Source organism: Homarus americanus, unplaced genomic scaffold (genome assembly GCF_018991925.1).
Source record: "Homarus americanus isolate GMGI-L3 unplaced genomic scaffold, GMGI_Hamer_2.0 scaffold13495, whole genome shotgun sequence".
Taxonomy (NCBI): Eukaryota; Metazoa; Arthropoda; class Malacostraca; order Decapoda; family Nephropidae; genus Homarus; species Homarus americanus.
The window spans coordinates 1,636,621-1,659,202 of record NW_024727075.1 but is presented as its reverse complement, the minus strand read 5'-3'; the positions used below and the strand labels follow the sequence as shown (position 1 = coordinate 1,659,202).

General features: G+C 36.5%; 1 protein-coding gene across 8 annotated transcripts in view; it reads right to left on the bottom strand.

Annotated features, from left to right (window-relative positions):
* The window catches only part of LOC121865774 (calcium uptake protein 3, mitochondrial-like), a 39,176-nt gene extending 16,729 nt beyond the window's left edge, over positions 1 to 22,447 (bottom strand). For 3 of the 8 annotated variants that reach the window (XM_042365326.1, XM_042365328.1, XM_042365327.1), the window contains exons 1-9: positions 22,234 to 22,447; positions 14,272 to 14,413; positions 13,747 to 13,857; positions 13,346 to 13,393; positions 13,124 to 13,206; positions 10,270 to 10,437; positions 4,999 to 5,077; positions 3,310 to 3,430; positions 1,971 to 2,099 (exon numbers count right to left, since the gene is read on the bottom strand). In XM_042365326.1, coding sequence (XP_042221260.1) covers positions 1,971 to 2,099; positions 3,310 to 3,430; positions 4,999 to 5,077; positions 10,270 to 10,437; positions 13,124 to 13,206; positions 13,346 to 13,393; positions 13,747 to 13,857; positions 14,272 to 14,413; positions 22,234 to 22,335 — 983 coding nt within the window. In that variant the 5' untranslated portion in view covers positions 22,336 to 22,447. The remainder of the gene's footprint in view (positions 1 to 1,970; positions 2,100 to 3,309; positions 3,431 to 4,998; positions 5,078 to 10,269; positions 10,438 to 13,123; positions 13,207 to 13,345; positions 13,394 to 13,746; positions 13,858 to 14,271; positions 14,414 to 22,233) is intronic. The other 5 variants (XM_042365329.1, XM_042365330.1, XM_042365333.1 and 2 more) reach the window with 5 other exon arrangements.
* Between the last annotated feature and the right edge of the window lie 135 nt (positions 22,448 to 22,582).

Genomic DNA, 22,582 nt, shown 5'->3' with positions numbered 1-22,582 from the left:
TTCCGACACAATGCATACCTTGTAGTAAAAATAACATCTTAATTTTATGATGGTATGCACACACAATTAATATTCAAGAGAAATATCAATAAAATTAGGTTTTTTAACACTTACGTTAGTAGAAAAGATGTGTCGGCAAACGTGGATGGCGGCTGGTTCCGAGGCAGAGGGCAGATTAGTTGCCCTCCGGTGAATCACTTTCACTACTCGCAGAGGTTTGCAGGGCCTCCAATACAAACCCCTCAAAGTCCATATCCTCATTGTCACTATCACTGACTTGGGCTGGCTGTGGTTGTGGTGGGTTGCGGGCGAAGAAGTCCTTAATACTACGTTGACAACTAGCATTGATGTTGTCGAGATAGATCTGGATATACGGCTCCATAACTTTCGTCAGATGGTTATTAGACTCTTCATACCGATGCTTGTCTGGGATGTTGTCAAGGATGAGCTTAATTTTCTCCCCCAACTCGATGATTTCCTTCACACAATCCTGGCTTGGTCCAGGTAATTCAAGGCTTTTCTCGGGTGGTGGGGATCCAGTGGAAGCCATTGTGACGGGAATAGCGGGCACAAGAAAGAACTGCATACGCGGACTGAGAACAATGAGACTGGCCCAGCTAGGTCAGCGACTTCTACCCTCTGGTGGCAGGGGCACGTCATGTTACATTAGACCAATCACAGCTAGCGGCGGAGGGAATGTGTGGGTGGTAAGGATGCGTGGCCCAATCACAGTCCGATACGTCATATGATGTCAGCGATAACATAAAAGCGGCCTAATGCGCACCCCTCACCGCGCCGCTTCCTGCGTATGGTCAGGAATGGACCGCGTGAGTAAAAAATGGCGCGGCGGTCTAGACTTTTCCAGCCGCTCGCCACGTAAATGATGAAATTTACTGCGTAATTAAAACATTTCATCTGGCAAGGCACTGCGTAAATGACCAAATGCGTAAACAAAAACCTTGTAAATCCAGACTATAATATATATATATATATATATATATATATATATATATATATATATATATATATATATATATATATATATATACTATGATCAGGTGTATATATATATATATATATATATATATATATATATATATATATATATATATATATATATATATATATATATATATATATATATATATATATATATATATATATATATATATATATATATATATATATTTCATTTTTAGTCCATATAACACGGACTTTGAACATATAATCAACGACCTCACCAGCCAGGACTCGAACCCTGGACCTAATGCATGGGACCAGGGAACGCTACCGACCATACCACAAGAGCACTAAAAGCAGTTCTAGTCTGTGTGATATTTCACACAAAGCCTGTTCATCGAGCTGATGGCGCCGTGAACCTCTCAAAGTCCGCGTGTTATATGGACTAAAAATGAAGTATACATGGTACCTCGCGTTTCATACCAGCTGGATTCGGTAAAATGCTACTGACATCCACATAAGCAGCACGGGCAGTTCCCACTGAGAGGTTCACGGCGCCATCAGCTCGATGAACAGGCTTTGTGTGAAATATCACATAGTCTAGAACTGCTTTTAGTGCTCTTGTGGTATGGTCGGTAGCGTTCCCTGGTCCCATGCATTAGGTCCAGGGTTCGAGTCCTGGCTGGTGAGGTCGTTGATGGTTGTTATATTATGATATATATATATATATATATATATATATATATATATATATATATATATATATATATATATATATATATATATATATATATATATATATATATATATATATATATATATATATTATATAATTTTTTTAAAAGTAAATACAAAAATAATTAGCACATCTATACTATGATCATTGAATCACAGTCACTATGTACTGTCCAATTTGCTTCACAATGGAGTTTTATGTCACAATTTGTGTTATGGTGCAGGTTATTTTGCTCCCTGTATGTCTATTTTTCACAAACTTGAAATATACCTACTGGTCAGACTGAAGATAGGTGTAACGAAGCAAGATTTTAGCAAAGTCTAGCTCAGTGATTGCTGGCAAGCCCTTGGAAAATTCATTGAATTCTATTTCTAACACCTCAGTTTGAAGGTTCTCCATAAACCTGTTGAATGAAGGAATAACAATATTATTACATCTTTGCATTTTAAGTACCTGGGCACTGTTAAATTCTTGGATGCTACTACTCATGCTGAAATTAATGAAATAATATAACATTTCAGTTTAAATATTGCTGCACCTTTTCAACTCCTTAACCCTTCATCTACCAAGGAAAGATTTTATGGTTATCTTCACAATAAGAGGTGATCAGGCTGTAAAAAAAATTAATGTCTTTATAATAAACTGTATAATATAAGTTAATCATATCAGAGGATAAAACTAATGAATATGAACATATAGGCCAATATGTACTCTCTGATATGGCGAGGAAGGGAGTCACCTACAGCTACAAAGGCTATTTTTAACCTGTTGCTTGACAATCTAACAGCAGAGCCTTGGCATATATATAGTGGTACATGTGCTGCATACTGTATACATATACGGTATATACGAGGAGGGTAGACTAAGAGTTAAAGATAAATTATACCCATCCACATGAAAACAGCACTTAATAAGACAATTCTTAAGCTATATGGTAACAAAGCTTGGTCAGTGACAAAAATACTGCAAAGTAAGTTACAAGAGACAGAAATAGGTGTGCACAGACTTGAAATGAGAATTATGAAGATAGAATTATAAATGATGAAAAAAAAAGAGAATTATTCAATGTAGATCTAACATTGTTGGACAGAGATAAATCATTTGCAATGGTAAATTCATCTGAAAACATACAAATTAACTGGAGACCTGAAGGGAGATAACTGATGGGATGACCAAGACTTAAATTGATTGAAAGTATTGAAGACCTTGAATAGAGAGAAACTTTGTTTAAGGTGTGCTGGACTGTTGGAGAATTCTAATCCTTACCAAGGCACCTCACTTACTGTAAGACCCAACTACTACTGTATAATGATCCTGGTGTGCATAAATGAGGTGTTCCTTGGCTGCAATTACATTATTTGTTGCAATAAATTCTTCTTGATGCTTAAGAGTCAGGACCATGACACTGACAAGGTCTGTCATGAGATTTTTAATGTGCTAGGAATCCTATGGGTCACTAATCAAGAACTGTAGGGAATAAAATTTTATACAGCATCTAAGTCTGTCTCTTGAAAGTGAGTTCTCCTTTTGCTAAGCTTTAAAATCAAAATAAATTCATCCTTATTTAGGTGATATGTTTATCTGTTACAAATAGACCTTTCTGAGCTACTCACATCTGGAACTCTTCAAATTTGAGGTCTTGTTTCCCTTTACGTCCAAAAAAATGAAGTAAGAGCGTAGTGTCAACGACGTGACTCTTCTGTAGCTCATCCTCCAGTACTTCAACATCGTCACCTGTAAAATTATAATTGCACTCGAGATACAACCGATAGTTAACTTCCTAGGAACACAACACTTAAACCAGAAAGGTAGTAGTAACCTTTCAGTGAGGTAATTGGTAATGTACAGTTCAAGTAATCATTCTTACAGTCTTACTCATGACAGAACTACTCTATGCAGGAAAACTCTATCTTAGCCTTTTAAAAAATAGTTCATCCTCTACCCGTGAAACCATCTCAAACAAGTGTACTATTGGAGATAATCTTAGGCAACACTATTCTGATCCCTCTTGCCTTTTTTATGAACATTAAGGTTACTCATGCCAATGTACATCCAGTCTGGCTATCACATCAGTTGTTGAATTTGGTTATAATTAACATGTAAATGAATTGCACAACTGTGAGTCATTTCAACTTTTTCAATTGCAAACAAAACTCAAGTAACTTTATCTTACCAGTCTCAATCTAACCATCAGGGGCTAACATGATATGCAGTGGGTTAATTACTTTCTGCAGAGGTATTCAAATAAGACAATCACCACCAAGTGCCATCCAGATATAGAGTTGGTGACATGTTCATTCACTTTGTATGAAGAGCACAATAAACATGCCTGTCACTAGCTCCACTGGATGCCATCCAACATCAAATATTTCACTGTGTACCTACAGTTAATCTAAATTAACCATCCTAACTTCAACTTATTTCAACCAAACAAATTACTTTAACTGGACTTAATCTAACCAAGCCTTACCCAACCCAATATAACCTAAATTAAACTATCAAAGTACATGAACTTTAACCTAACCCAACTTAACCTAACCAATCCCAAATAAATATATCCTACCATAACCTTACATAATAACTCCAATAAACCAAACTTAATGTATCCCTATCCATACCTTACCTTATTTGTCAATTTGCGGCCATTTTGAGAACCTAACCACCGCGAATTTGGGGGCCCCCCTGCAGTTTACAACTGCAGTTAACTTGAGACAAATAATTTTCATCATTGCTGATTGTACTTTGTACTTTCATTACTTGAGTTCTGTACCTAATATTTGGGATACTTTTTTACTTTTACTTAAATACATTTTAGGATTGTTACTTTTACTTGAGTAACTTTTTAAAATTGTAACAGTACTTTAACATAAGTAGTGAAGTCTGGTACTTTTTACACCTCTGCCATTCGGACTAGCTGCATCACAAGCCCAAGATGACACCATCTGCTGGGGGAGTACAGTATAGTGTATAAGAGTAGTATATCTGGCTTTTTTTACAATATCTGTATGTGTACAGTGGTGTTTGCAGAAAAAAATACAGCTCTGCGCCAACTATTCTTGCTAACAGGGACATCACTGTATATCGCAATAATTAGGTTATGCCACGCAACAAGAACTTGTAGCCCACACCTCTGACATGACCTCCAGAATCCTCTAAAGTTTTGTTCTGATATTATTGTTCTTTTATTACACGGGGGAAAACAAATAAAAGAGTTAACTTAACTCACCTAACCAAACTTGACCTACTCACTGTGTAAATAAACAAAACCTAATCTGATCAGTTCAATCTAAACTTAAGTTTACCTGTATCACTTGACTTGACTGCCCCCTCCAGGGCTCGGTTTAGCCGGTCTCTTCGAGCAGTGCTGAAGATTTTTTCCAGCTGCAAATATAGGTAAGTGTTACATCTTTTCTTCCTAATATATTAAGTACTTGGCTGAACACTTCACACCACAACAATCACTTCTGGCATTACATAACATAACTAAAAACATTAAGAAATTTAATATATAATACTTTGTTGATGAAGAACATTACATAATTAGGCATGATGACTTTACTCAAGTTGCATTATAACTTCCACAACTTTGTGGGGGATTAAAAAATTACTTATTTATTCTCAAAATTTACTATCCACCACTAAACTGTATAGTTTAGTATTTTCCTCATAAAAGTAGGGAAATATATTCACAATATTCCTCAAGTATCCTGCCCACCAGCCACCACAATACTGTATACAACATACCATCACAAACTAAATGTTGAATAACCAGTGCTAACAATCTACTAAACTACTAAAAAATTCTGTAAGTATGATTACACAGAAGAAACTGCTTGCACTACACAGAACATTAAAAAAATCTGAGAACAAAGATTTATTTAATGATGTATCAATTAAGAACCATTACAACACTATTAGACCCTGGTGTTGGTCTTCCTCCATCACCACATACCTGCTACTCCTGCTTTATTAAGTTTCCCATTGGCTCGGTTAGATCTTCTCCACATAATACTTTTTAAAGTCATGTCTTCCCTATTTAATCTATAACACACACACGAAATATATATAAACACCTATCTGAACCCAACAAATTGTCTCACTTAATTTTTCAACCATTGTTTTTCCTCTTAAGATAATTTACATACAGTGTACAACCTTTGTATGTTTTCAAACTCTCTCAAATAGTCATTACACTAACTACACTTAACACAACTAAATAAGTCAGTCACATTCATGAAAACCAGTCAGTGATGCTCTAACCCAACTACCAATTCATCTACTCTGTAATTTAAAAATAATCTACAATCAATAAGACCATTTACTCATGTACACTTTTTTCTGTTAATATAAGGTCACTTTTACTTACACATACAGTAGCCTTTTGTGATAAACCCGAGACACCAAAGAATTCACGTCTTAAACATCAACTTATACCCACACCTTTCTTTAAAGACAAATTTTTCAGAATTTTGTCAAATGTACCTTTTATTCACTGAAATCACACACAGTTTATATATATATATATATATATATATATATATATATATATATATATATATATATATATATATATATATATATATATATATATATATATATATATATATATATATATATATATATATATACACAAATAAAGTTATACCAGAAAACAAACAAAAACTGGTCATCTCTTTAATTAAAAAATATACAGTACTGTACAGACCACAATTCACAAAAAAAAATAAGTTAATATAAATTTTTGCACTTGGACTTACTTATCTTAAAAGTTTTAATTCTCTGTCAAGCAACATGAAAATTACATCCAACAGGTTATATCAGGAGTTCAATTCTGGGATGATACCGTTTTTGGATCCCAACTTTGAACCCCTGACATGACCTCTCAACCCACTAGACTTGGTCACTACTGTATTAGTTTGGCTTGTCTCTACAATAATGATTTGGAACATATAGGCTATATCTAATCCTTAATTTTACATTGCTATATTTCTTAATATTATACAATAAAACAGTGAAAAAACCTTTATCATATTTGAATGAACTGAGCCTCAATGAAGTATGGCAAGTCATTATTAGAATCCTAATCTGTTTTTTCATACTTTAAGAGCTAACACAATTTTGGTTGATACAGGACACCTCACACATCCCCATCACATACACAGGATGCTTAAAAATTTCATCCCTCCAGAACGTTTAGGAACAATTTCCTCTCAATAAATAACTTTCAAATGATGTCTTCCCAAACTCTGCAAAGGTAATACTTAAAAAAAAAAAAGTAATGTCCTATCAAACTATGTAAAACTAATAATATATCTCCTAAAAATAAAAAGAAATTGAAATAAGTAATGTCCTACGAAACTCTTGTAGAGTAAATGAAGTCCAACTAAACTCTTGTAGAGTAAGTGATGCCCTACTAAACTCTTGTAGAGTAAGTGATGCCCTACTAAGCTCTTGTAGAGTAAGTGATGTCCTACTAAAGTCTTGTAGAGTAAGTGATGTCCAACTAAACTCTTGTAGAGTAAGTGATGTCTTACTAAACTCTTGTACAGTAAGTGATGTCATTCTGAATAAGCAAGAATCAGAATCCTTAAAATCAAAATAAATTAAGCTCTTCTAAACACTGTAAAGCCAAGTCAAAATCCTTAAATTATATAAAATAGGCAGCATTCTCAACCATAAAATTAACAAGTCAAATATCTTGAAATATAAGTAAGGAAAGGCCTCTTAAAACTCGGTAAAATATGGAGACATGGTACAGTAGCTAAATACAATAAAATAAACACAAGCATTGTTTAGCAGAAAAAATAGCAGAGAAGAGGAAAGGTAAGAATTGGCTTCTTGAAGCTCCAGTGGCAGCACGCACGCACGCACACACATTAGCTAAAATTTTTTTATTAATTACTTTACTGGTCTCAATATGACACTATCAATCCGAGGCAGCAAACAGCCTAATTACCAAATATACTTCATTCTTCCATCAATCTTCTTACCTTAGCATCATTTCTTAAACTCACCTTTATTACTAAAATAATTTTTTTAATTTTAACTAAAAGTAGTTCATTAAGTTTGAGGTTCAATAAATACTGCACCTGACTCCAATCAATCTATGTGTTCCTAAACATCATGGTATGAACACATATTAAGACAACATACAATATTCTCAATGCTAAAGGAACCATACTCATTGTGTCTTCAACTCCTGTAATAATATTTGCTCAAAGCTTCTTGCATAAGCGTAGCTTATAAAAACTATTCTTATAATAACAGCAAATCTAAAAGTGCTTCTCTTAATATTTCATTTGTTTGTTCACTGTTTCATGTTTGCTACATCAGAAGAACTATGATATTATTGTTTTATGTTAATCACTACCACAAAGTACAATTAATATAAATCATACAATTGCTATAATATGGTAATAGTTTATACTACAGACGCACGGTACCACACTAAGACACTGCTTCCACAAATTCAAACACATAATACTGTACCACACAAATTTCCCCAATATGTTATTCTCACAAAACTAAGCTGGACACACGACAAACAACATGGCAGCAGTCTCAAAAAAATCAGTGAGTATCACACTATGTCGATATATCTCCAATATTAGGAAATTATATTTTGACATATAAAACTAGTTTTCCTCATATAAGGTGGGTTAGATAGATGACCCCAAAGCTAAGGATGGAAACATGTTTCAGTAGAAAATCAAGAGAAGAAAATGAAAAGCAGATGGTCAACAAATGTACGTACAAGTTTTCAGGGTCCCGATCTTACTCTAATTCTGTCAAACTAAATGGCTGTATGCTCCAGATGGCGGGGAATAAAAGTTTACACTATCAAAGAGGAAGTAAGGCTATCTTAAGAAAATATTGATTTTCCTTGTCTAAATCACATGTGGCAAACAATGTCCCTCACATCTAATGGCATGAAAGCCCACAGCAGGAAATCATGGTTACTCAAAACCACTTCTGCTGGAAATACAGTTGACTACATATCTTCTTTGCCTACATATTAACAATTACTGTACTGATAATCTACACTTCCAATCAGATAAACACATCATCATTAAAGATCCCTAAATGTCCTAGTTAATGTGGTGAGAGATACACACCCCACCCCCAAAAAAATACTTGAGACAGGGATTAATATGCATTCTTGTCGAGGAACATACTGAAAAATCACAAGAGCCCTAGACAGAAATTTGGATTTGAAGAGAGAAAACTAGGTGAGGTCTCCTGATTCTGGACTTCTAACCCCAAACATATACAGACCACCTTTTTTTTTTCTTTCCATCACATTTTACTGAAAGATAAGACCAACCTGAACCTTATGCTGATGAGGATGTCAGGTCAGAGGTGTGGCAGTGAGCGAGTGTATGTGAGTGAAGGGATGACCAGGTGGTTTAAGTTCCTACAAGAATGTCAATGAAATGTAATTCAAGTGTTGTGAGTATAGCACTCGTAAAGCATGAACATGTGATTGTTTTCAAAGGGACTAAAATGAGGGAATACATAGCACAATATTCTAACAAATTAAGTTCTTTGTTTAATTATCTTTAACATAACAGTTAGCTAAGGTGAAGTAATACTACTCACCACAATCTGATAAACTAATGTAGTGCCAATGTGTATATGTAAAAATACATGAGAATATGTACAGTATAAGACTTTTCTCACTAGTGTATAATGCAAGCATATATATGTGTCAATTGTATGTACCAATGTCCATGTATGCATATACAATAGCATACCAGTCTGTGTATAATAAAAATTATATACTGTATAACAGTATATAAATGTTGCCAGTTAAGTTTTCAAAATGCTATTTCATTATAATGTCTTCTATAAATACCATACTAGTGGTATTGTATGAAGCCTTCTTTTTTATTATTAAGATAAAAAAGTATATTGGAAGAGTGATTTATTCATATGGTAGAATGTTCCTCTTCTTGAGTCGAGTACAGGTCTTGTGTGTCTTATTTGTGCAGAGTTTGAGTGATGTTATGTCTAATGTATAAGTATCACAGGCATCTACTGAGGATATGATGTATGCTATAATGCCAAGGCAATTTGAGTTGCAGCTGACGGTAGGCAAATGCAACTTAACTCAATCTACCACATAGTCATGGCCAAGTCTTTCCTATAATGTGCACACAATTTATCTGAATAAAAAAATTATTTAAAAATTCCTTCTGGGTAACATAAAAGATTGTATTTATAATCTAACAAATACACATAATAAATTATAGAATTAATATGTTCTACATCATCTATCTATAAATAAATATTAAAAACACTCATGGGTTCTCAACAAAAAATCTTCAATTAACATTACACATCAAGTCTTTTTGATGACACAGTGGTAGAATGAGCTCCAGCATTTCTGTATTAGCAAAAGTGTGTGACTGCTGTACAAAAATAGTGAGGAACAATTTGGGATGATAGCCCTATCTTGAGCTATCACCCGTCACACGCCACAGTGAAGACCTTCAGAGACAGAGCAGTTAGAAGTTGAGAAATAGCGAGGCACTGGTGGTACGCGGCACGCACAACATCTGCAGCTATATTACCCCCACACGTACGTTGTTGGGTGACTGGCCCACGAGCAGCTCACTTACGACCTGCCTTGTGTCTTGAAGACTCTTGAGCTTCTTGGAGTCCATGCTATCACTCTTGGACGTATCAGATACCCAAGAGGCATAGGCCCGGAATACACCAGCAGTGATCATCTCCATTAACTGTTACACGAGATGCTGTCATCAATCCCAAATACTGTACTGAAGTAAACACCTGACTACTTGGATTATAACATCATTCCTACTGTACCTTAACTCTGCTCTTGTACTTATATCTCTGCATAGTTTGTGTATCTGGAAAATCAAGTAATATTGAACTACAACCTAAATATTCCAAAAGTAGTAATAAACCAAACATATCATACCTGAGATAAGGAAGGTTAAATGAAGCATAACCTCTCACACTTACACTTAAGGAATTTCAACGACTATTTAGGTAAACAGCCCAAAGATGATGCGATGAAACTGGACATCATAGGACCCCTGGCTAATGTATTGTCAGTCATTAAGCATATAGGTTAAAAATGGTGACTGAAAGACGAGATGACCAAATGCCCTGCTGTCTTATCTTTCATGTACTCACTCTACTGCATCCTGCTTGTCCATTCCACTCACTTCTGGTGCAGTACATACTTCCTTCATCCTATCTCCTTTTTGGTCTTCCTCCCCTTCCTACCAACCACCTCTGAATTATACACTCTGCTTCACTTCCTACAATATATATATATATATATATATATATATATATATATATATATATATATATATATATATATATATATATATATATATATATATATATATATATATATATATATATATATATATATATATACACACACACACACAAGATACTTTGACCTTAGTAAGTAGCATTATACATAAAGGATGATGAAAAACATTAAGAAATTGAAGTTTTTGTGAAAACAAAGCATTTATTTTGGAGATTATCACAGCCATAAAGGGGCTGATCTACTGTGTCTTTAGGTTAAATAATAACCTGCTCCCAGGTCACAGTGGAACAAGGTTGATTTTTTCCACAACAATTAATTCTGCCCAAATTCCTACTCTACTCTAGAAATTAAAGGTATTTTCACATTACACAAAACAACAACAACTAAGTTTTACTTGGTAGTTTTTAAATGTTACAATTACCAAATTTTTGAGAAAATGACTCGATCCAAAACAATGGATTAACCTCAGTATAGTGTATCGTTTATATACCAGATACAGGCATACCCTGATAACCAATGCATATAGGGATGGGGAAAAGTCGTTGGTTAGTGAATCAACGGTTGTCAAAGCAATTAATATCCCAAGAATATAACAAATTCAGGGGGTAAGGGATAAGCCACCCTTCAAAAATTCCCATCTACCTTTGATATAACTTTGTTGTTCACACTGTCAAGCAAAAAAATAAAGCAGACAAATAAAGAAAGCATAATAAGCTTTAAATGAGCAAAGTCTAAGTTGAGACTGTTATTTACCTGTGTTGAGAATGGTAGAGATGGTCTATGGTGGCAAGTTCAAGTCTTTACCAATCTTTGCTCGTCCATCGCCACTCTTATTATGCCTTATTACATCACATCAAGCTGCCCATAAAAGTGGCAGCATAACATATGAAGTTGGAAATAACGAAAAACACGAAGTCAGAGACAAATGTTAAGTGTAAACAAGAGCAAAGAGGAGGGAATGTGTCAGAGGCAGTACGCAAATCCCTTTCAGGGCAAGAAATTTCACCATGCCACTGCCAGCCAAATTAAAACCAGCTCTGCCACTCCTCTCCCAATCGTCAGATCTCCTGGGTGTCAATGAAACTTGCGAGGTATTTCCCCTATATGTAATCATTGGTTATGCAAATCAGCGGTTATTGGGGCATCAGTTTTTGGGGTATACCTGTATTATGTAGGTGGTACATACAATTTTACCCCAAGCATTTTGGTTACCACTCATCAAAGCTTGTGGAGGTGGCCAACATCTAAAACCAGCATGTAATCAGTAAATCTGTGCAGATTGGGCTGGCTACCACACTAAAGAAACCACCATCAACTGCTTGTGATGGAATTCAGGAGGAAGAACTTGGATAATGAAGAGATAGTTCTAGTGATCCCCTTGTTACTATCTTTTAAGTACAGTCCTCCAAAATTCAGATGTTCAGCATGATTTTAAGTTCCTCTGCTGCAGCTGACAAAATACATGTTGGTTTCCCCAATAGATTGGTATTTTCCATAAAAGTTAACCCATACACGCCCAAAATCATGTGCAGCCACAGACCAGATGAGGCAGGATAGGGACATATCCCCTCTAATTAATAACCTGAATATGACACAAAGTAAAATTATTAAGATAAGCCGGAAGACATAAGGTCATATCACTGATAATGACTCCCGGTGGTTATCAGTGCAACAATGTCCCTATCAATGGTAATTTAAACCACCAGTATTTTAGTTGTCAATTAAATACTGTACAGTAATATAAAATCTATACCATTGTATCCTAAGCCTATACACCCTACAAGTCTCAACAAAATAATGATTAACATACTTATACAGTAATACCCTATACTGTACTGTACAATATACTACAGTGTACGGTTGTATATCAATAATCAAGAATAACAATGAGAACAAAAAAATTCAGATATGGTACATAATACTGTGCAGTATAAAGAAATAGGTTTCTTTGATAATTATAGAAGAGCTTGGAAAAAACACAAAAATGCCAACATATTGCAGGTACATGAGGTGGTCCTCTGTAATATACACTGGCATCAGCTACATCCCTCAGCTGAAAAGGAGCTTTTTTCTATCTATCAACTGAGAGAAGATGAATATGGCAGAAACCTTACCACTAGAAATTCTTCTTTGTCAACTCGCTCATTACCATCTGTGTCGAACATGTTGAAAGCAATGCGAAATCCTGTTTGAGGCTCTGAAAATAAGTTCTCATGTTTACTTCAAACTATATTAGGTAAAATACTTCAATATTTCAAAAGAATATTACACAGTACTAGCAATATTGCAGTTAAAATGTTCATTACAAGCAAATTCACCCTCACTCACTCACTTACTTGTAAGAATAGAAAGCAAAAACAAGTACTCTGTATAAGAAATAATACCTGCAAAAGAAAAAAAAAGTTTATCTGAATGCAATTATTATTTAGGTTTCCTATAGTGTATACATACTGTACATATAGTGTGCAGTATATAGGGAATACTATAGAAACTGGTTGTCCTGGGGTCTTATAGTCTCTGATAAAAAATGATGAGCAAATGTGACCATGTGATGTTTCACCCTGGCTGCTGTTTAGTAATAATTGTTTCTCCCGCCTCTTCTATTTTATCTAAATTTGACAATTTCCATTTCCTATTATTACAATATATAATACAGTATCACCCTTCTTAAGTATGGAAGGCATTATTTGCACCTACAGCAAGTTTGTTACAGGAACACCCAAACATGGTCACTCACCCTTGTCAAATATATTTCTGAACATATCTGGTGATCCCTTAGCTAAAATTGGAGTTTCTTGAGCAAAACGTTCAAGGTCCTTCTCAAATATTCTCCTTCGCTTCAAACGTGCTGTGGACAAGATATGAAATTAAAAAAATATATAATTCTAGTTATAATGGCTTATATTGTAATACAGTACCTGTAGTGTATCCCAGTACTGTACAGTCAGTGAATCCTGTGGCCCACAATTTATGTAGTACTGTAATTGTAAGGTGTTACCACACCTTACAATTGAGGCCTAAGCCAAAAAATTCTTCACATTCCTGTTATTGTGTAACCTGGCTAAGGAAAGCAAACAAACCATTTGTACAGATATGTTTACCCCACAGGAAAGCGATTATTACCTGGTACATGAACAGGTGGCAACCAATATATTGTGAAGAACTTTACCTGGAAATAATTGTTTATCCTTATGACTACAATTCTAAAATTGCAACCCCCACTGACAAAGGTCTCCTGTCAAGTAAACAATGACCAACTCACGCCTGGGCTCTGAGTCGGTGACAGATTCTATGAAGTCCTGCGGGGTCATGTAGAGCTGACCCTGGTACTCTGCAGAAGCAAACTTGATAAACCGGCGCTCACGATGATTGAGTTTTAGACCTCGCAAAGACAGCTCATCAGTCTGTGGGGAACATTATGTAATACAATAAGAGGTACATAACTGTTTTATTCTTGTATAAACTGCCACAACAGCTTAAGCTAAAGATTTCTTAACAATACACTACACAGTAAATATTGATTACACGTATATGATAGTGGCTCCATGTTAATTCTTCTTCAAAACAAACAGGCACACACACCCCAGCCCTCAAGGGATGAAGATGTACCTGGCACCAATCCTCACCACCTTAGTCAGCCTGTTGATTTTTCCCTTAACTCCTCCTCACCATGATACTGTATATCAACACCCTTCCTTCAACAAATCTGTGCAGTATAAAGGTTGATCAACCACAATTAATATAAAAAAGTGACAATTTCAACTTATAAAGGAAATAAAGTGTTGAACAGTGGATATTCCTGACATATCCGTGCACAATGGTTGCAACCGATGTAGACCTCAGAAGTCCATGACAAGATTGAATGAGAAATCAAGACTCCCAGCTACACCAGGTGAGAAACAAGAGTTCACCCCAACACCTTGTGTGAGCTAGGAAGACGTGTCAGGACCACGTGATGAGTGCGACCGGCCAAAGGGAGGGAGCTATACATGAAGCTTTGTTGTACCGTGGGAAGGATCTTGTCAGCACCAATTTACAACTCAAGTGACAGTTTACAAGACCGGTCTCCTTATAACCACTGAGAAAACTTCCAGATCCATAGTTTGCATGTATGTTCCCCCTATGTTTCTTCTCAAAAGCTTTTGTTAATTAAGCAACCCATGCCCCAATGCCACCATCTGTAACTTTATCTGCTTATTGTTTTTCAGCCTTTTGGATGCCATGTTCTTTCAATAAACCATACATTAGTATTATTGTTAAAAGGTACTGTATTATTATTATTATTGTTATAATTATTACACACACACACACCACTATAAAGAACATGACTGGGTTGGTTGGTTGAAAGATGGACAAAGGTGAGAGGAGTTATATGGGTGGACAGGAGCAGGAGTGAATATGCTTGTGGCTAGGTATATGAGAGGGGGTATTGGGCAAAAGTGTGTGTGTAATAATAATAATAATAATTAAAGGTTTATTGAAGGAGCTTGGCAGCCAGAAGGCTGAAAATATACAGTTACATATCTGGGGAATGGGTTTTGAATTACAAATAATATACAAATAACATAAGTGATATAAATAAAATATATAATAACTAGATGGGGAAAAGCTCAAGCTACAGGGCATTTCAACATAGTGACAGTGCAAGAAGTAGTATTTACTGGGAGTGAATACACTGGTTTATTACAAGTTATTGATAATTTTTACAATGGTTGGGACTGGGCTGTCCTTATAGCGATCAGTTCGTGCACGTATGGGCTGGATGCGGTTGTGGTGTCGAACAGCAATTCTCGGGCTAGGGATCTCAGGTGGTAGTAGGAGCCGGTGTCGAGGACGGTGCAGAAGCTTCTTAACAAATTTGCAGATGAGGTCGTGGTGATGGTCAGTGAGAGTCGAAAGGGTCAGTGTGTTGAGCGCTTCTTGATATGTGGAGTAGGAAGGGGAGAGAATAATCTTGCATGCCCTCTTTTGCACTTTTTCTAGGTGTTTACGTTGTGTGGCATTTAGGGAGGAAGACCAGGTAGGGGAGGCATAGGTGAGCTTGGGAAGTATGAATGTTGAGTAAACACTGAGGAGCTCGGAAGCAGGAACTCCGAGGGACTTGAGTCGGCGGAAGAGGTGGAGACGGAAACTGGAGGATTTGACAACTTCACTGACGTGTGGTTTCCAATTTAGTTTGTTGTCTATGGTGATGCCGAGGAGCTTCGTGGAATCTACAACCTGGAGTGTGTTCGGACCTAAAGTAATGGAAGGGTGTGTGTGTGTGTGTTAACATTCTTGATTAATCTTAGATTTTGAGTGTTTTAAAAGTTTAGCAATTCATTTCACTTATTTGCTTTTGTTAACCATAGATTCTATCCAGTGACACAGTACTAGTAAGAGAAGCAATACTAGTACTGTACCAAAGTAGTAGTAGAAGTAACAATACTAGTACAGTAACAATATGGCTTTAAGGGGAGGTTGGAAGCCATTGTCTTTATAAAAAAGTACAGTACTAATAGTAGTAACAACAGGGCTAATTGTATTAGTAGTAGTAACAAAATTACTTGTACTAGTAGAAACAGTATCTGTAGTAGTTAGTAGTACAGGGTAGTACATACAGTACCTGCACTAGTAGTAGTAACAGTAGGTAAAGTATGTACAGTACCAATAATAATAGTGTAATAGTAATAATAGTAGTATTATCAACAGTATTAGCAGTACTGTACTAAGAGTACCACAAGCATTAATATCCCCCAATGTCTATAACACAGCTAACCTTCTGGCCCAACCACCTCAGCTAAAAATACCCGCGAGGCCTACAGGTAAACATAAAAGTGTCTCACGTCCGATGACTTGTGGTAAATATATCCCCCAAGACTATATTTCTATGACAACATGAGGTAAAAATATCCCCCAGGCTCTGGGTGACATTATGTAACCCAATGTACAATGGCAGGAGGAAAATAATATATCCTTCAAGTGTAGATGCGAGTTGGCTTGAGGACATATTTAGGTAGATTGCATAACCCTACCTGCCACCACGACAATACCTCACACACACAATGACGCAACATTAAAACAACACATTTTTCGAGGTCACCCATTATTACACCCTACTTGTCTTCTCCACTGCCCACACACTCAACTTTTTATCAGTGGGACATTTCACTATGACAAGTATTTGTGTGGGTGCATGTGAACTGGAGACACTAAAAACATGTTTATGGGGCCAAGATGAATTACAGCTGTAAGTCACCCATGAACTTTTAAGGTGAACCCTAAAAAATTTACAAATAATTCACCTGTAGTGGGGATACAGTATACTGTATTAACGTCTCTAGTATATTAAAAAAAAATTATATATATATATATATATATATATATATATATATATATATATATATATATATATATATATATATATATATATATATATATATATATATATATATATATATATATATATATATATATATATATATATATATATATATATATATATATATATATATATACTATATAGATAGATATATATATATACTATATAGATAGATATATATATACTATATAGATAACCAATATATGTATATGTAATGTGCTCTATATATATATATATATACTATATATATATATATATGTATATATATATATACTCTAATAACTAACCATATATATGTATATATATATATATATGCTATATATATATATATATATATGCTGATAACCACAAGGAAAAGAAAACGAAGTTCCCAAAAGCTTTAGGTGTAATCTTTGAGAGGGTGAGAGTACTGGCCCTTGAAGATGTGAATTACAGCTTGAAGCTGTATTTTCTTTCACTAATTACCAACATATACCTGAATCAGATGCACCTACGGTGATTTATTTTATATATACATATATATATATATATATATATATATATATATATATATATATATATATATATATATATATATATATATATATATATATATATATATATATATATATATATATATATATAAAAGGCTTGAGTTAAATGAGCTCCTGTAGTTCAGTCTGCAGGTCAGTAGAGGACTGGGTAGGTCAGAAGAGGCCAGGCTAGGTCACAAGGTCAGTTGAGGCCAGGAAAGGTCACAAGGTCAGTAAGAGGCCAGGCTAGGTCACAAGGTCAGTAGAAGCCAGGATAGGTCACAAAGTCAGTAAGAGGCCAGCCTAGGTCACAAGGTCAGAAGAGGTCAGGCTTGGTCAACAGGTCAGTGGAGGCCAGGCTAGGTCACAAGGTCAGTAGATGCCAGGCTAGGTCAAAAGATGAGACTAAGTCACAAGGTTCAGTGGAAGCCCAGCTAAGTCAACAAACCATAGGGGTTTATTCAATTAGTTGACTCAGTAGAGGCTGGGAAGCATACCATGGTGTGTGTGTGTGTGTGTCTAACTTAACCACTACACACATCCTTCACCTGCAACACTAACTTACATCCATACTCCACCTACACTACCCTACACCCACACTACACCTCGTTCACTTTCCTATGCCCACTCTACACCACCTACACTACTGTACCTTACACCCACAATACACTTCCAAAGCCCTTCAATAAAATTCAAAGCCCACACTACTCACTCGTAATGCCCAGACAAAGAACTGACCCACACTAAAACACATTCCTGACCATGCCATAATCACCTTCCCAGTAATTTTATTGTGGGTAATGTCACAATATCAGGGCATTATCTTTCTGGCGGTTAATGAAATGTTTCGATATTGCAAGGTTAACCTACGCCTAAATAAAAACAAGGGGGCTCATAGAACTTAACCATCATCCTCAAATGGTTAAGCAGCCGCAGTAAAGAGTCTTATCCATTAGGCCTACACTTCAAATTTGAAACATAAGTGAATTTCAGAATCAGGGTAGGAGTCCATTACGCTTCAAAATTTGTAGCTAATAATGAAAAATTTAATTTTTAACATTTCTATTTGTTGACGATGAGAAACGTTAATAAAGTGTCATCAACATGTTCCAAGGTGTCGGTTGTCACTTTATCAAATAGCTGAAGGACAGACATGAGAGAGATTGCGTAATCTTGTTTACATCCGCCGTCGTTACCTACAGGAAATCTCACCCGTGGACTCTTTTCTCTGGTCATTATATAAAAGCAAACATATACCTGTACATTCATACAGAGACAGACATAGATTCATAAACATGCACATAGAAACACATACGTAGAAGCACATAATTATACAAACACACACCAAATTCCAGAAACACACACACTTACACATCCAAACACATGTAAACACACATACATAAACATCCAAATGCATAAACACACACACAGACCACCAAGGAGGACCAGGATACTGTGAGGTGAACCATCAGGTATGCATGAAGGTGGCTCAGGAGGGCCATACAAGGTCACCTCCACCATCTTCTTTATTATGTCCTGCTGAGACACCACCTGCCCGACGCCTCAAACTACACCACCACCACCTGGCCTTCACACTACACCACCACCACCACCAGGCCTTCACTACACCGCCAGTGCACCACCACCTGGCCCTCATACTACACCACCACCACCTACACCACCACCACCTGGCCCTCACACTACACCACCACCACCTGGCCCTCACACTACACCACCACCTGGCCTCACACTACACCACCACCTGGCCCTCACACTACACCACCACCACCTGGCCCTCACACTACACCACCACCACCTGGCCTCACACTACACCACCACCACCTGGCCCTCACACTACACCGCCACCACCTGGCCCCTCACACTACACCGCCATCACCTGGCCTTCACACTACACCACCACCTGGACTTCACACTACAACACCACCTGGCCCTCACACTACACCACCACCTGGCCTTCACACTACACCACAACCACCTGGCCTTCACACTACACCATCACCTGGCCCTCACACTACACCACCACCACCTGGCCCTCACAGACTCACTGTGACCAAATTTAAGGAAAGCAGAACAGTTTATAACCTAAATAATGGGGTAAAATTATCATTTCGGTCATCCACCTATATGGAAGTTGAAATTATGTTTTACCGATGGTTTTTTATATGTTTTCAACAATTCTGACATTCATTTCTATCACAAATCACTACATTTTGAGCTATCCCCCCCCCCCTGCTTATCCAACAATAACGGGGGACCCCAAGTGGTAACCAGGGGTTTTGGGTGGGGGGAAATAAAAAATATAATAATTTGTGATAGAAATGAGGGTCAGAATCATCCAAAACCTAACCTAATCTATCCACCTGTGTGCTTACCTTAATTAGACTCATAAGACTCTGAGTTGGGGTCCCAGACCTTATGGAGCCAATGATTGACAAATAAGACCAGTTTCCATGGTTCCAGATTTGCGCCATAGAGAAATGTTCCTTTGTAGTGTGACACTATAATTGCACCTCTTCCTCTTGCTAGACTTGGGAATAACATTTCTTCTCCCACAGTACCAAAGGTGTTTTTAAGCTTGGTAACTACAAGGATGCAATTCGTGTAGAAATTTCCACGCTTCTCCAGCTTTACCGAAATAATCGCTGTTTAATCTGGGGATGGTTTGTAAGTAATTGAAATCACAGTCATTGCACAACGGAGACACCTTGGAAATAAATTCAAATTCATGTGGGTGGTGGCGGGGGCCTATACCAAACTGTGATTGGTTGATCCCAAATCATACCCAACAATCAACATCCAAAGAACAACTGTGCAAGCATCAGACTCTAGCACATACATAATGCAGTATATAGTAACCAACAAATGAACACACAGGAGCTCTTTGTGACGGTGGTAACATAAACAAGAACTTAGAAAAAAAAAAAAAAATTCCAACAATTTATTGCGATTTTCTCGGAAAGTAATAATTTGCGTTAGATATGCTACAGAAGAAACGAGTCTTAGAATTGCCTAAACTACCAATTCCAACACTTAAAATTCTAAAATCCACTGGATGACTGAAATAATAATACCCGTACAGTACCAATTAAGGGGCATCAGGTATACCAAAGACCACAAGGACACAGGAGGAAATTGATGCTGTGCAGCACTTGGTGGTTAACAGTCCACGAAAAGGGTATCAGAGGTGTTCACAAAAATTAGGTTCTTCGACCAATGTCAAAAATAATATTTAAAAAAAATTTCCCTCCCAATTTTATGGTTAAGGGAAGCAACAGTCATAATGTATTACCAAATATCTAATTATGTCAATGATTAAACCTTGACACTCAACTTTCATTTTATCTCCTCACACAAACATTTTGTAATTTGTTCACAGTTCACCTTACACCGATATTAGGGTAAGAAAGCATGAAGTATGGGTGCATTAGAAAATTAGCCATCGCATAGCTGGGTGAAGTTCCTATGGGGGGTCCGACTAATTACCCAAATGTAGCCGCAATGAAGTCAAATAATGGTCCTGGATGAATAAATCGGACTGCCAATCACTTCTCGACGAGTATTTGGTGTCAGAAAGTCACAAAAAATTGGAAAACTTACTTTAATCTGAGTTAATAGATCGCGTGCATGTACCGACGGAGTGAGGAATTACCCAAATATAGCCGCAATGAAGTCAAATAATGGTCCTAGATGAATAAATCGGACTGCCAATCACTTCTCGATGAGTATTTGGTGTCACAAAGTCACAAAATATTGGTAAACTTAATTTAATCTGAGTTAATAGATCAAGTGCGTGTACCTAACCTAACACAACACAACTCAGATTAAATTAAGTTTACCAATTTGTTTTTGACTTTATGACACCAAATAATTATTGAGAAGTGATTCACAGCCCGAATTACGCTTGTACGACCATCATTTGACTTCATTGCGGCTACATTTGGGTAATTCCTCGCTCCGTCGGTACATGCACGCGATCTATTAGCTCAGATTAAAGTAAGTTTTCCAATTTTTTGTGACTTTCTGACACCAAATACCAGTCGAGAAGTGATTAGCAGTCCGATTTATTCATCTAGGACCATTATTTGACTTCATTGCGGCTATATTTGGGTACATTTGGGTAATTAGTCGGACCGTCCTATGGGTGGTACCCTGGCACCACTGTGTTGCGTCAGTGAAAAACATGTTTTTTTGTACATAGTTTAGGACAATAGCTTGCCTTGTCACTTTTCTAAAATATCATGAAATAATGAGGTGCAATCTGAGCTTACTTTCTACTCTGTTATTATACCTCGCATAAGAGGCAAAAATACGTTTTGTTATCGTAACTCACCACTCGACGAGTAGGTTTGGCTGCTTGAACCACTGCTTGTTTCTCAAGCCATTTCCATCCAAAGTATGCAGAGGCTGCGACTGCCGTGCCATACAGGTACATTCTTGGGTTATTACTGATGTTTCCATGGGACACATTTGTTTTAAAAGTCTTTGAACATTGAGAAAATCGGTTTCGTAACTGGAAATTCGGGAGGGTTCGCCTGGCTAAGGCCGCCATGTTTGTTATGAATCGATCAGCTGATACGGTGCCAAGAGGTTGACGAGCGCCAGGTATGAAACATCACCACGTATTACAGGTGTTTAACAGTAATTACTGCTTTGAAATTAATTCAATTTATTTTGAAACT